The following is a 12,457-nucleotide window of genomic DNA, read 5'->3' as shown; positions in this document are numbered from 1 at the left end:
CGAGTTTCTGCAACTCAGTTAGGACCGTGGCTGACTCTGCTTCTGTGCTCAGTCTCCCATCAGCCCTTGCAGTAGGACGATTGGGCGTCACAGATGCACATCGTTGGAAAAGGGAAGAGTGTTTTATAACTTTCCCCACAACTGTGGGGTTTTGACCGATTCCAGACCAAAGCTGGACAGGAGGTCACCCTGCAGGTTTGTGATGCTGGCTTTTCTCTTCTGCCCTGCCCTTAGGACGGCCTCTGACTTTGTAACGCCCTTGCTGGCCATCAGAATGGGAAGTACTTGCTCACCAAGTCAAGCAGAGCTCCCAAAGACTCGCACGCCTCACGGACATTTGTCACCACCATAGATCCCACCAGAAAAGCCACTCAGCATTGGAAAGACTTGGTCAGCCCAGATTAGGGACATGAGTTTTCCAAAATTCTGATTTTCATTTTGAATCCTCAGGTTTTATCACTGGAGATAAATACTGTCAATTGTTTTCCTTGAAGCCATGGGCTGACTCACTTTGATCATTTCTGGCAAAGCACTGCTGAACTCAACCCCAGTCTGAATGACCGACCATACTGTGTCCCTGAATCCTTTTAAAAGCACCTACCACACCCCAAGTGTCTCAGAACTCCCTACCTCGTCACGCACAGGGTCATACAGATGGGCACCCAAGGGGCTAGTAAAGTGAGTACTCTCCACTGATGCATTCAGGGTCTTGCCCGCTGCAAGCATGTGCTGGTGACGACACATGGCAGTCTGGCAGCACTGTCCCCACTCATGTCAAGGCACCAGCCAGCCCTCCAGGGTTGTTTCTGTACCCTCAGCACGAGCGTCCGCATGGCAAAAGGGCACACGATCCCTCAGTGTTACTATGAGAGTAGTTCTGGCCTCAGTCCTGTGAAGCCGCAGGGCCCGCGGTGTGGGGGCACCAGCGTGAGGGGTGGGAGGCACGGTCGGCTCAGCCACCTCCTGTTCTGTCCACCGTGTGACAGGCCCCCAGCGTGAATTCTCATGGAGTGACCCTGCATTTTACAAGGACAAGCTCCCCCCTGCCCACAGGCCAAGGATGTCCCACACTCCAGAGTGGACATGCCGTCCCGCAGACCACTGTACCTCTCTGAGGTGCCCCCTACACGTAAGTGATCACCACGTAAGGCCGCTTAGGCCGTGACAACAGGTTTCATCTCCCCAGGCTGCACTCCCTCCAGGCCCCCCACTCTGGGCTGAGCACTACCTGCAGTGACGCCATTCTGGAGAGAGCCCTCGTAGAAGATGTTGGATGGGAAGGCGCTGAGCGCAGGGTGCATCCGATACTGGACCTGCAGGCGGATGGGACGGATGCCCAGCACCACCAGGCGCTCGAAGAGTGACTGAGATAGTCCGGCCTTGGCTGCCTTCTTGCACATCACCACGGGGCCCAGCTGACAGTGGTCACCCACGAGGATGAGCTGTGGCGAGAGGCCCACACAGGTGAGGAGCTCAGGTGTGAAACCGCACAGACGTCCACTCATGGGGCACCAAGGGGCCCTGGTGTTATACAACCACCCAGCCACATGAATTCAACCAGGAAGAGGCGACCAGCACAGGACACTGCCCACCACATAGAGGCATCCAGCTTTCCTAAATAAGTTCGTGTCATGTCACTGCTCTTTTATGGAAGACCTACGTTAGAGGTAATGGCTTTTGTTGTAAAAGCAAAAACCCTCTTCAGATTTCTTTTGGTTGTCAAAAACAGGTACTAACGTAGGTCTTTTGTAAAAGCAAGGTGGTGTAATAGGAACTTTCAGAAAGTAGGGATATTCTTCGCTTTATCCCATTTTGGCTTGTAAGAGGTTTCAAAGCAGTGTTTCACTTTCAGATAGTGGGGGAAACCTATATATGAAACACACAGACTTGCACTCAGGACCCACAAGAGGTGCTCTGTGTGGCACCCATCCTTCCAAGAACCACTCAATGAGCCCGCTGGGCACCCCTCTGCTCTGCCAGGACATCACACGGCATTACAGAGCATTATCAGAAACGAACCCCCAGCACTGAGAATGACACGGAACTGGAACAAGAGAACACACACTGGTTTTCAAACAGGACGACAGTGAATGGCCCACCTGCTTGGCGCCAAGGACCACAGGGACCATGCACTCTGGTTCGGTGGCCTGGGTGCTCTCATCAATTAAAATGGAACGGAACTGCATCTTGGCGAGCCTCGGGTCCCCTGCACCCACACACGTGCAGCAGATGACATCTGCATTCTAGAGACGAGAGCAGGCAAGGCATCAGGGAACCTGCACGGTAAATGCTACCAGGCCCCAAAGGGCAGGCGGAACAGGACACTGACTGGCACCCTCCCCGACACCTACGGACACAGGCCGCTGTCCCACCTGGGGGACGCATCTACGTCCAGGCTGCAGCGGCACTACCTTTTGAGACCCTAAGTGATCATGCTTCATCACAAAAACCTCTCAGCACAGATGTGGTTCTGTGCCTCAAGACAGCCTCTGAGAGGCAGTGCTGAGCTGGAGAAACCTTGTCTGTTATAAAAGAGCAGGGGAGTGTTCCAGACCCACCTCCAGGCCAAGATGTACAACCACTGAGAAGGCAAATACGGGAGGTATCGAAGTTCTTTCTCAAAAGCAAACTAAACTGATGTAAAGGTTCCACGCCATGCTCCGCATACTGCAACAGGTCCCACGGCCACACGGGGCCAAACGGCCCAGAGGTTAAGAGCTCACCATGAGCAGCTCCCTCTCGGCGGTGCGCTTCAGGGCCCGGTACCGCTTCTCGTCAGCAGAGGACAGCTCCCCCGTCTCGTCCTTCAGCTGCTGTAGCTTCTGCAGCTCCGGCATGCTGGAAGCATGGCAACACGTCAGCAGGCACGGGAGCCACGCGTCGCCAGGGACCGCGCACGGGAGACATGCTGCGCTCGAGGCAGGCTACCCAACACCCACCTATCCATATTCCTGATCTGGTTGTGCAGGGCCAGGAAGGACACTGGGGAGTCAATGGCCTCGCGGCTCTTCGCGCAGAGCCGCACGACTTTCAGCCCAGTCTGGTGGATCTTCTCAGTCAGCTGATCCACAGCTATGTTACTCGGAGCACAGACGAGCACAGGCCTTCAACACACAAGGCGAACAAACATCTCAGAGCTCAGCCAGAGGAAGTTCAGGAAACGCTCACTGCCAGGACTGTCGTTCTGAATCCTAGGCAGTGGAGCACCTCCCCACTGGGGATCTAGGACTAAAGTGAGTGAACAAAGCTGAAGGAGCTAAAATCCAACTGGTCTGGAGCTTCCTGTTCCCAGCTGGTTTTCACACTTCTCACGTACAGCAACGCTACTAAGTGAATCTTGCCTCCTCACCCTCCAGGGTCCGCACCGTAAAGACTCTGAAAGCTCTGCGACGCGCACAGGCCCGACACTCGGGACACGCTGACCCACCGCCCCACGGCTGCCTCCACCAGAGCAGCAGGCTTGCTTGTGAGAAGCAACCACGGAGACCAGATCACATACAAATAACGTAGAACACACAGTGCCGGGGCCGTGCCGAGCCCTACCCATTGCCCTGCCGAGCAAGGTGGTAGACGATGGTGGCAGAGGTCACCGTCTTCCCCGTGCCTGGTGGTCCCTGGATCAGGCTCAGCGGTCTCTGCAGCACAGTCTTGACAGCGTAAACCTTCGGATAACAGGCAGTCGTTAGGCTGCAGCCACCCCCGGGGAGTGGGGGGCCACCCACCCAAGCAGGCTCTGCCGGCCAGGCCCCTTCTATCCCCCAGAAGGGGTGAGAACCTGCGAATGGTTGAGGTCGGGGAGCCCCTGTGCCGTGAAGCGCTTCGGCAGCTGGCACTTGATGATCACATCCTCCACCTCGTGACCGAGCAGCTTGTGGTAGATGTAGCCCGAGACAGAGGTCTCATCCACGGCAAACGTTTTCAGCGCACTCTGCATCCTGGAAGGCAAGCTCGGGGTCAGCGGCATGCACACGACCATGGAGCGGTGAAGCCTGGCCCTCGCGAGTGAGGAGAATCATCCAGATGCCGGAGGCGGTGGGGCACCCCAGAGCAGATGCAGTGGCGCGGGCAGGGACAAGGTGGACGTACCTATCAAACGAGGTTGACTTCCACACGAAATCCACCTGGAAGTTGTGAGTCACCTCCACAGGCGCACCCACACTGCTCCGAAGCTCAATGGCGATCTCGTCGCCATAATCTGTGCCGCTGAGTTAAGTTTCATCGTTGTCAAAAGCTGAGTTTACCTTTCTGAGGAGCCTTCATTTGGCGACTGAGGAAAAAGACCCTCCTCTGCGCCAAACACAGAAGACTCAGCCCGCCCGGCCCGTGCTCACCGCCAGATGCTGGCCCGGTGTCGGGGCCCCTGCTGCCAGCTCCCACGCCCTCCCTGTGAGCGCCCGGGCAGCGCCCAGCATGGAGCACGCCGGCCGGGGGTCAGGCTGAGCCGCCAGAGCCCTGGGGCGCAGAGCTGGGAGCACCCTGGCTTCAGGCTGGGCAGCTCTTTGATCAGTTTGATACACATGGTGCACCTCCGAGTACAAGTGAAGAAAGGACTCAGTGGCAAACACCACTCGGAGGGGCCCCCCAGTGTGGCCGCCCACAACGCCCTCTCCTCCACCTGCAGCGATCCCCACACAGGCCGCCCGTGCTCAGGACGAGCTCACCCGTCTTTACACAAAGGATACTATCAGGGACCTTGATGACATGGCCGATCCCCTTCCACAGGGGTGCCAGATCCCCTTTGTACCTCAGGCATATCTCATCCCCCTGCATGAGCCGCATGTCTTACAGAGAAAAGACAGCAAGAAAGTTAGCGCTTTCAACACGTGCCGAGGCTGCCATCATGAAGAGTTCAAATTAAGGGACACTTTACAAGGGTGAAACTAGGAATTTTATGCTACTTATGGTCACAAATATTTTAAAACTTAAAATCACCTCTTAACCAAATTATGACTAAATCCTCATTACCAGAGTCAGTCTTGGGCAAAGTGAAGTAGGCGATTCTCTTCTTGTTAAGGCCCAGGTCCCACCTGACCGTGATGTTATCTTGAGTCTGAGCACATGAAAAATAAGAGCCCTGTTAGCCTGAGACACAGACACGGCCCTGGACTCCTCGTGTCTGCGTTTCCACAGGTGTGTGCCCTACGGCGACCTTACGAGCTGTGACGTCAGCGTGCCGTGCGCAGCACCCAACAGCCTGCGACACCAACAAGGGCACGTCCGGGAGAAAAGCCATTAGGACCCCTAGACCCCGCTCAGGATGACCAGGAGACCCCCACACGACGTCTGCTCTCGGAGGCGGCTTCTCTGTGAACTGCGGAGGGAGAAGGAAGCTGGCGGCCGGCCGTCGGCGCTCCCGCCTCCTCGAGGTGATCTTCGCGGGACCGGCACAGGGGTGCCCTCCGTGCGCCACGGGCTCCTCGGTTCTGACGCTCGTAGCCGTGGGCAAAGGCCGCGACCGCGACCGGGAGGGATTTTTGTTGGCTTTTAAATCAGAAAACACTCAGGCCGGTGTCCAGCTCTGAGCGACCGGGCTGTGCCCAAGGGTCACTCCCTCGCCTGCCCTCAGTCCGCCGTCCGTCTCTCCAGGCACCGCGCCTCAGGCCGCGGCAGCGTCCGCAGTTTGCACAGGAAACCGCCCTCCCCAGACCTTAGGAGAGAGGCTGTGTTAAAACGACCGAAACCCTCCTGCACACACCACATCACCTGGGACTCTTTCAGTTTCTTATCGTAGTCGGCCTCCAGCTTGACCAGAGGGCCGAATATGTTCTGGTACTGGTAGGCGTCCTCGTACCGCAGGAGGACGTGCTGCGGCTCCTCGTCCACGCCTGGCTTCTCCAGGTCCTCCAAGGTGGCAGAAGGGTTTTCCTAGAAGACAAGGACCGCGCCGGTTCTTCCCCATTTTCGCCTACAGACGAAAGGAACTACACGCGGGATCACTAGTCACTAGAAGAACAAGGCCTATCCGTCACCTCTCAGAACGAGCCGATGTCGGCCCGTCATACAGAGGGCACCGGTGGTTGGTGGTGTCCCCCCCCCCCCGAGGACAGTTCTCGTACGGGGAAGTGTATGTGGCACGGGGAGGTGGACACTGGCCTGGGTCTTTGCTCACCCTTCAGCCACTGCCCCTAACCCTGCCCTGCCCAGGGCCACACCGACAGGGTGAACACTGGGGAGGACACCTCACGCATCAGGTGCACAGCCCGACACGCCTGTACCACCTAATGGCTTCATTCGCCAACCAACGCCTAGCCCCTAAACTCAAAGAGAGAATACCTCTTTCGGGCTGCCAGGAAGACCACTAGTTCTCTGCTTGTGTAAATAGAAGGGGAGGCCCTTCTTCCCCCCACCAACCCCCCAATTTCCTCCTGACCCTGTGCTGCACCGACAGGGGCGACACACTCCTCCCTGGCAGGGACAGAATGGTATCTGGGCTGTGTGGCTATAAACGGGAAAGGTGAAAGAGTTCTGGCCATCCAAAAGTCGAAGCAGAAGGGTACCTTGCTAGATGATACTTGAGAAATATTCTGACTTGCACGCAAATTGAAAATAAACTCACATTTAAGATTCTGGATTATATGGGCACCTAATTAAAATTTATAGCCCAATTACTAAAACTTTATCATAAAAGCTGAACGGCCAGAACCAGAGAAGGGCTTCCTGGAGAACTGGGTCTGTCAGGCAGGGCAGGCACCCCACCACCCAACCTGGAAGCCCCTCCCCTTCACTCATCCAGCTGCGGTAGGCCCTGCTTCTCTGACCTTTGTGACCTGGATCCCTTTTCCCCTGGACATTCACCCCTGGCCTGGTGTTACCCTGGCTGAGACACGTCACAAGCCCAACGAGGTCTTACAGCACCCTCACAGTCCTGTCTCCCCAGGCCTGGCTCCTCCTGCCATGTGCACCCTCAGCCGCCTACAGCCAGTTCTGACCTTCCTCCTTCCCACCACCCACCCTCACCCTCGCCCTCGCCCTCTGCAACAAAAGAAAAATTCCAACAACTGGAGCTGTCCTTTCCTAGAGGCCTGGCAGGAGGTGCGTGTGGGATTCCACCAAAGGGCCATTCCAGGTAGAGACTGCAGTCTCTCCCTCAAGTTCCTTCCAGAATCTCCTGTTTTGAAGACACTCCCAGCAGCTCTCCCTGGACAAGAACCGTGCTGAGGCAGATTTGCATTCTCAGCAGGCCCTCACCTTCCAGAGCTCCTCCAGCTTGTTGATCTGCTGGGCGGTGATCTGCCGGGCCCGCAGCTGCTCCTGCTCAGAAGGGATCTTGACCAGCCAAGAGAGGAAGCAACGGTCCTGGATCAGGGGCTGCCACTGGGAGCTGTCCCAGTTGATGTCCTTGAGGCTGCTCTGACTGGCGCAGGGCTGCCTACAAAAACACCAAGGGCAGGGAGAGCCCAGGTGAGGATGATGACCTCCGCCCACAAGCCTTACCTTTCATCCCCAAGTGACGTTCCCTGCATTTTACTATGTGATCATATTACCTTTAAATTGTTGGTAATACATTGCCTCTCCCCATGCACTTGAGCTCTGAACTCTTAAAACTCCTAACACTGTTTTTACAGAATTCTTTTTATGATTTAACCAGAACACACCCCAAAAGAGTTACTCAGCATTCCCAGTTCTCTAACTAGCCCCAGCCCCCAAACATCCTCACACCTCTCTAATGGGCAGAACCGGCCACTTGGGCTGAGTGCCCCGCCCCCGCCCTCACCTGCACAGCAGCACCACTACCGAGTCAGCCTTGGCAGGGATGAAGCCGAGGAGGAAGACATTTCGGCAGCCACAGTTGTAACACTCCAGAACTGTCTCCCCCAGGGGCCCATCCTTGTGCAGAGTCACCTCTTTGCATTTTGCCCTCACGAGGTGATTTACAATGTGGCTGAAACCAGGAAATGATAAATAGTTAACACCCAAAGTTTGGCTTTTCACCACTTCCAATTGTCGAGCCCCCCGTTAAAAGTTCCGGTACCGTTCACAGTCCATTAGCAGGGGCGGTCACACCTCATCCATCTGGCATCCCGGGGGACCAGCCCGCCCCTGAATTGGCTCCCCACTGAGCACAAAAATCAATCCGACTTGAACAGCCTTTAAGGAAAACGCTCCTAACACGTTTCACATAGTTCTTGCTTCTTTCTTTTAGTTCCTGCTTTCTGAAATCCTACGGACAGGGCCTGAATGAACCTACGGCAAGGTAGGCGGCCTGCCGCTTCCACGGCTCCTCTCCACTTGCTGAGGCTCCTCGGCTGCTGCCCCCGCTTTCAAAGTCGCCTCTCCGGGCCCCTGTGCCTGCTTTCAGGAGCAACAGCCCCTCCTAATTTGCTGCAGGCCAGGAAACTTGATAACCAACCGTATTAGAAACCTGAGGACAGTAAAAAATACTGAGCAGCGGGGCTCAGGGCTACTCTCAGGAAGCGGAGGGCCGGTTCTGAACTGTCTGAAACCCCGCTGTCTCGGCTCTTTCCTTACCGCCGCGTGGCCAGGACTCTGCTGTCCCTCCCACTTCCGGGACACAGCTCACTTACACCCAGGGCTTGCAAACGCTGCCCCAAAACAAGCCAGCCTCGCGTGGGGCCCACGGGTGGCGCCTGGCTCTGCCTTAGGCTCTCCCAGCTACCTGCAGCCTTGCTGCGGCTCTGTCAGACGCCTAGCACGCCCGCCAGGCATCCAGCCTGCCTGGCCACCGCCCTCCCCGACCTCGGGGAAACCCCTTCTGTTGCAAGCTTCGGCTCAGACGCCACATTCTAACCCCCTCTGGCCCATTCTAACCCATGAAGCCAGTCAGATCATCTAACCAGCTGTCACCACTCTCGGCACCCACAAAGCGCCCACTCTTCTGAAGCTGTCACAACTGGGCATTTTACCAGACTCTTGACTTCCTCTTGTCTTTCCTACACCCACCTCACCCCATTATACTGGAAGCTCCCTGAAGGCAAGTGGCTGCCCCATCATTTTACCATCTGGCCTCATACAAACACTCAGTGCTGGCTGATGGGGTCTGTTTTCTCTTAGAGGCCTTTCACTCACTTCCCTGATCTTGGCTCTGCTGACCGGAAGCTGGGGTTGCCAGCTAAGAAGTTTTATTTAATTGCTTTTCCTGCAGGAGAGGAACTAATGCAAACATAGTAATGCTGAAATTACCCAGAACATTCTGAAAATGGGACATGAATCTGGTTACCCTGAAGATGCTTTTCCTTTCAAATCTTTAGAATTAAACATCAGCCCACTTTCTTGCCTCACCCAGAATCCCAGTTCGCACTGCTAACTTTTAAGATGACACGAGATCTGACCACTGTATCCTCAGGCAGCACGAGATGGTGAGGCCTGGCCTGCAGCTGTGGAAGACACAGGAAGGGTGGGGGCTCTGTGCAAATAAACCTGCCTATGGGGTTTTGTCACTGTATGTCTCCAAAACACGAGCCCCAGGAAGATGCTGCTTTCTTGCTGGCGGCCTGGAGCCCTATCCCACAAGACCCTGCTCTGCTTCTCCATGACAGTGTCGTGAGCTGTCACACACCACGGCAGCTCTGGAGGAGCCACCAGCACTGGATCCTCCCCTGGAATCCAAGCACCAGCACAAAACTGGTCTCACCCCAAACACAAAACACAAAACAAGAGACCCAGTCACAGCTGCTGCTGATCAACAGCAGGAAGGGAAGCCCAGAGACGACGGTCAAGTGAACTTAATTTAATCCGATGATTCAGGATCTGGCCCGTATTAGCCTCAGGACTGCTCCGATGAGCTAAGGCCAGAGGGAGCCTTCTCAGGAAGCGGCTCCCATGGATGCCCATTACTGTCTTGGGAACATCCTCCTCAGGCACCCAGTAATGAAGATGAACGGGCGTGCCAGGAGTTCATCTTGCAGGAAAATATAAATAAAAACTGGGAACGAGAATTAAGCCAACCCTACTTGCATAATAAAAAGAACCACAGAGAATAAATCAAGGGTAAATACATTAAGGCATTCACACACCACCATCTGTTTCAAGTTAAACCAGTCACAGAGGAGGGAAAAAACCAGGTTTGTTAGCGTGATTTTATATTGTGCTTTTGCTTCAACATTTCCATAATTTACACACAAATCTGAGCACAGCACTGATTAAAGACACATGCACTGTCTGATTATCTACCTGCCAGAAGTATTTCCACGCCCGTTACAGAACCACTTCTTGCTGGTGTTACAGTAAACCACGCAAGCAGGATCGTGTATTCCGCAGTAACTAAAAAAGTCAAAACATCAACAGTTAAAGCTGGAAGGTCTCTCTCTGGTTTTAATTTGGCAGGATGTAAAATTCTTTCCTCTTACAACATTTTTAAATTTTTCATTAAACACATACTCAAACCCAATGATCCCACTAGCAAAATCCAATCAGCTAAACTGCAGAGGCTTCCTGACCCTGCAAATGCAGGGAAAGGGTACAGGGTGCTGTGGGGGTTCCCGAGAGAGGCCCTAGGCAACAGCAAAGCCCCTGCCAGGTGGGGGATGAGAGCTGTGGAAGGTACCAGGGGAACCCAACAACAGAGGTCTGATGCCCCAAAGCAACCCCTAGCCACCCCACTTTGGCCTTAAGTTTCAGAAACCGTGACTTATAAGCAGGGAAATCAGCATCCCTGGCTCTGGGCACACAAGAGTCAGGCTGTGACCACACTGCGTTCCCAAGGCGCTCCACTCTCCGGCAGAGGGCGCCATGCTCCCGGGAACGCTCGGGAGCTCAGACCCAGCAGCAGAGGGTCTCCGGGTGCGGTACAGACTGAGCTCAAGCTTGCAAGAAGCACCTCAAGAGAGCCCCCAGCCTCATTCTTCTGAAAATCAACACATCAAAAACAAAACCCGGCTCACCACAGAGTTCTGAATGTGTATGAAGCCAAGCCTCAGTCTCAAACTAGAACGTGCTCCAGACAAGAGACTGGAGACTGGAGACTCCAGACACTAGAACGTGTCCCCCAATACCCCACACCATGCGGACAGCTGGGCGGGTGAGGGGGTGTGCAAACATTAAGCACCTGCAGCTTTACTAGAACCACTTCACCGGCAAATGTGTAGATAACAGAACACTAACACATCACTAACACATATGTAAAAAAATTTTAAACAACTGAGAAAAGAGCCAAAATAAAGTTAAAAACAGAAAGCCAAAATAAAGTTAAAAAAAAAAAAGTCTCCCCACAGAGCAGGGAAAGCAGCAGCACTCTGTCCTGTGGTGAGCACAGACTTCGGAGGGGCAGTGTGCCTGGGAGGCCAGCAAGACAGTGTCATGGCCCAGGCCCAAAGTGGCCCTGACTGGCCAGGTGTCCTGAACAAAATCAATTCATCTCTTTTGGTTTCAATTTCCTTGTGTACGTGTAACAGAAAAGTAAGAAGTCCAATATTAAGGGTCCAAATACAAGTGATGGGTCCTGCTCTAGATGAGAATTCCAAATTTGGCCAAAAGCAGTTCTATCCACTGACTATTCAATTCCAATTTTTCGGGAATTTTGAACACATCAGAGAGGCAGATATTTTAAAGTACCCTACAATCATCTCTTTGTAAAAGAAATCTTAGCTGCTGTTTACCCTCTGAACCGAAGTCCTCACCAAATGTGAGTTCGTTTTGAATGAGTGAGTGGGACAGGTACCGGGAACCACCAGGACCTGAGAGAAGGCAGAGAAGGGGAGCCTCTCCCCTACCCTCTGGGTGAATCAGGGGTATCAGAGGGGGCTGATTCCACCCTCCTGCCCAGTAACAAGGACTATGTATACATTGGCCTGAAGAACCTTATTTTGTAATACCACGTCACAGTCCCTCATCCTAGATGGGCTTCTAAAGCCAGCAAACCCACTCAAGAATGCAAGAGCTCTGGGAGGTGAGTCTGCGCCTCCGCCATCGGCACTTACCTGCAGGCATGCACAGGGAGATCCTTCGTGTAGTAAGTATCTTCTTCATCTTCTTCAAAGTTCAACTCAGCCAACAACTGGCTGGTCTTGGCCACGCTGTCATCCACGGCCCCATTCTGCAGAATGCCCTCTGGTCCACCAACCTACAGCAGAATAGCACCATTACCACGCAAGGCTGCAGCTCTCGGGCCTTAGACGAGGCACATGGGTTCTCCCCAAACGAGCAGCCACGGCGACCTTCCCATGAAGCGCTGGCCTGCTCTCCACTTCGAGAGTTCAGCTTCTTCTGATTGGACTTTTCACACTCTCCACCTCCCTCTTAAACCTACCTGGCCAAAAACAGGGTGCTGGTGGCGTAGGTCATCCACCCTGCCTCCTGCATATCCAGGTCCAACCCCACCTGGTCACAGAGCCATGACCAAACCAGGATGCTGAAGAAGATGCTTCGTTCCCATGACGGGGGGGGGGGGGGGGGGGGGGTGCAGGAGGCAGGGTGGATGACCTACGAAAAAACGGGCAGCACCCTCGGGGGGGCGCGGGAGAGTAAGCCCGGCGGACGGGCGGGGACACCCCCCAAGGGG

At 54.6% G+C, this 12,457-nt stretch overlaps 1 protein-coding gene across 2 annotated transcripts in view; it reads right to left on the bottom strand.

Annotated features, from left to right (window-relative positions):
• Positions 1-12,457, bottom strand: part of UPF1 (UPF1 RNA helicase and ATPase) — a 36,978-nt gene that overhangs the window by 10,451 nt on the left and 14,070 nt on the right. Inside the window, exons 2-15 of one of the 2 annotated variants that reach the window (XM_032412439.1) lie at positions 11,877-12,019; positions 10,132-10,221; positions 7,715-7,882; positions 7,189-7,369; positions 5,704-5,865; positions 4,933-5,050; positions 4,683-4,781; positions 4,087-4,195; positions 3,776-3,935; positions 3,544-3,662; positions 2,940-3,104; positions 2,724-2,838; positions 2,100-2,243; positions 1,229-1,442 (exon numbers count right to left, since the gene is read on the bottom strand). In XM_032412439.1, the coding sequence (XP_032268330.1) occupies positions 1,229-1,442; positions 2,100-2,243; positions 2,724-2,838; positions 2,940-3,104; positions 3,544-3,662; positions 3,776-3,935; positions 4,087-4,195; positions 4,683-4,781; positions 4,933-5,050; positions 5,704-5,865; positions 7,189-7,369; positions 7,715-7,882; positions 10,132-10,221; positions 11,877-12,019 (1,987 nt within the window). The remainder of the gene's footprint in view (positions 1-1,228; positions 1,443-2,099; positions 2,244-2,723; positions 2,839-2,939; positions 3,105-3,543; positions 3,663-3,775; positions 3,936-4,086; positions 4,196-4,682; positions 4,782-4,932; positions 5,051-5,703; positions 5,866-7,188; positions 7,370-7,714; positions 7,883-10,131; positions 10,222-11,876; positions 12,020-12,457) is intronic. The other variant, XM_032412440.1, reaches the window with a different exon arrangement.

This window comes from Phoca vitulina, unplaced genomic scaffold (genome assembly GCF_004348235.1).
Source record: "Phoca vitulina isolate PV1807 unplaced genomic scaffold, GSC_HSeal_1.0 scaffold13, whole genome shotgun sequence".
In the NCBI taxonomy this organism is placed as follows: domain Eukaryota; kingdom Metazoa; phylum Chordata; class Mammalia; order Carnivora; family Phocidae; genus Phoca; species Phoca vitulina.
Note: the sequence above shows the minus strand (reverse complement) of the source record. Positions and strands in the feature narration are given on the sequence as shown.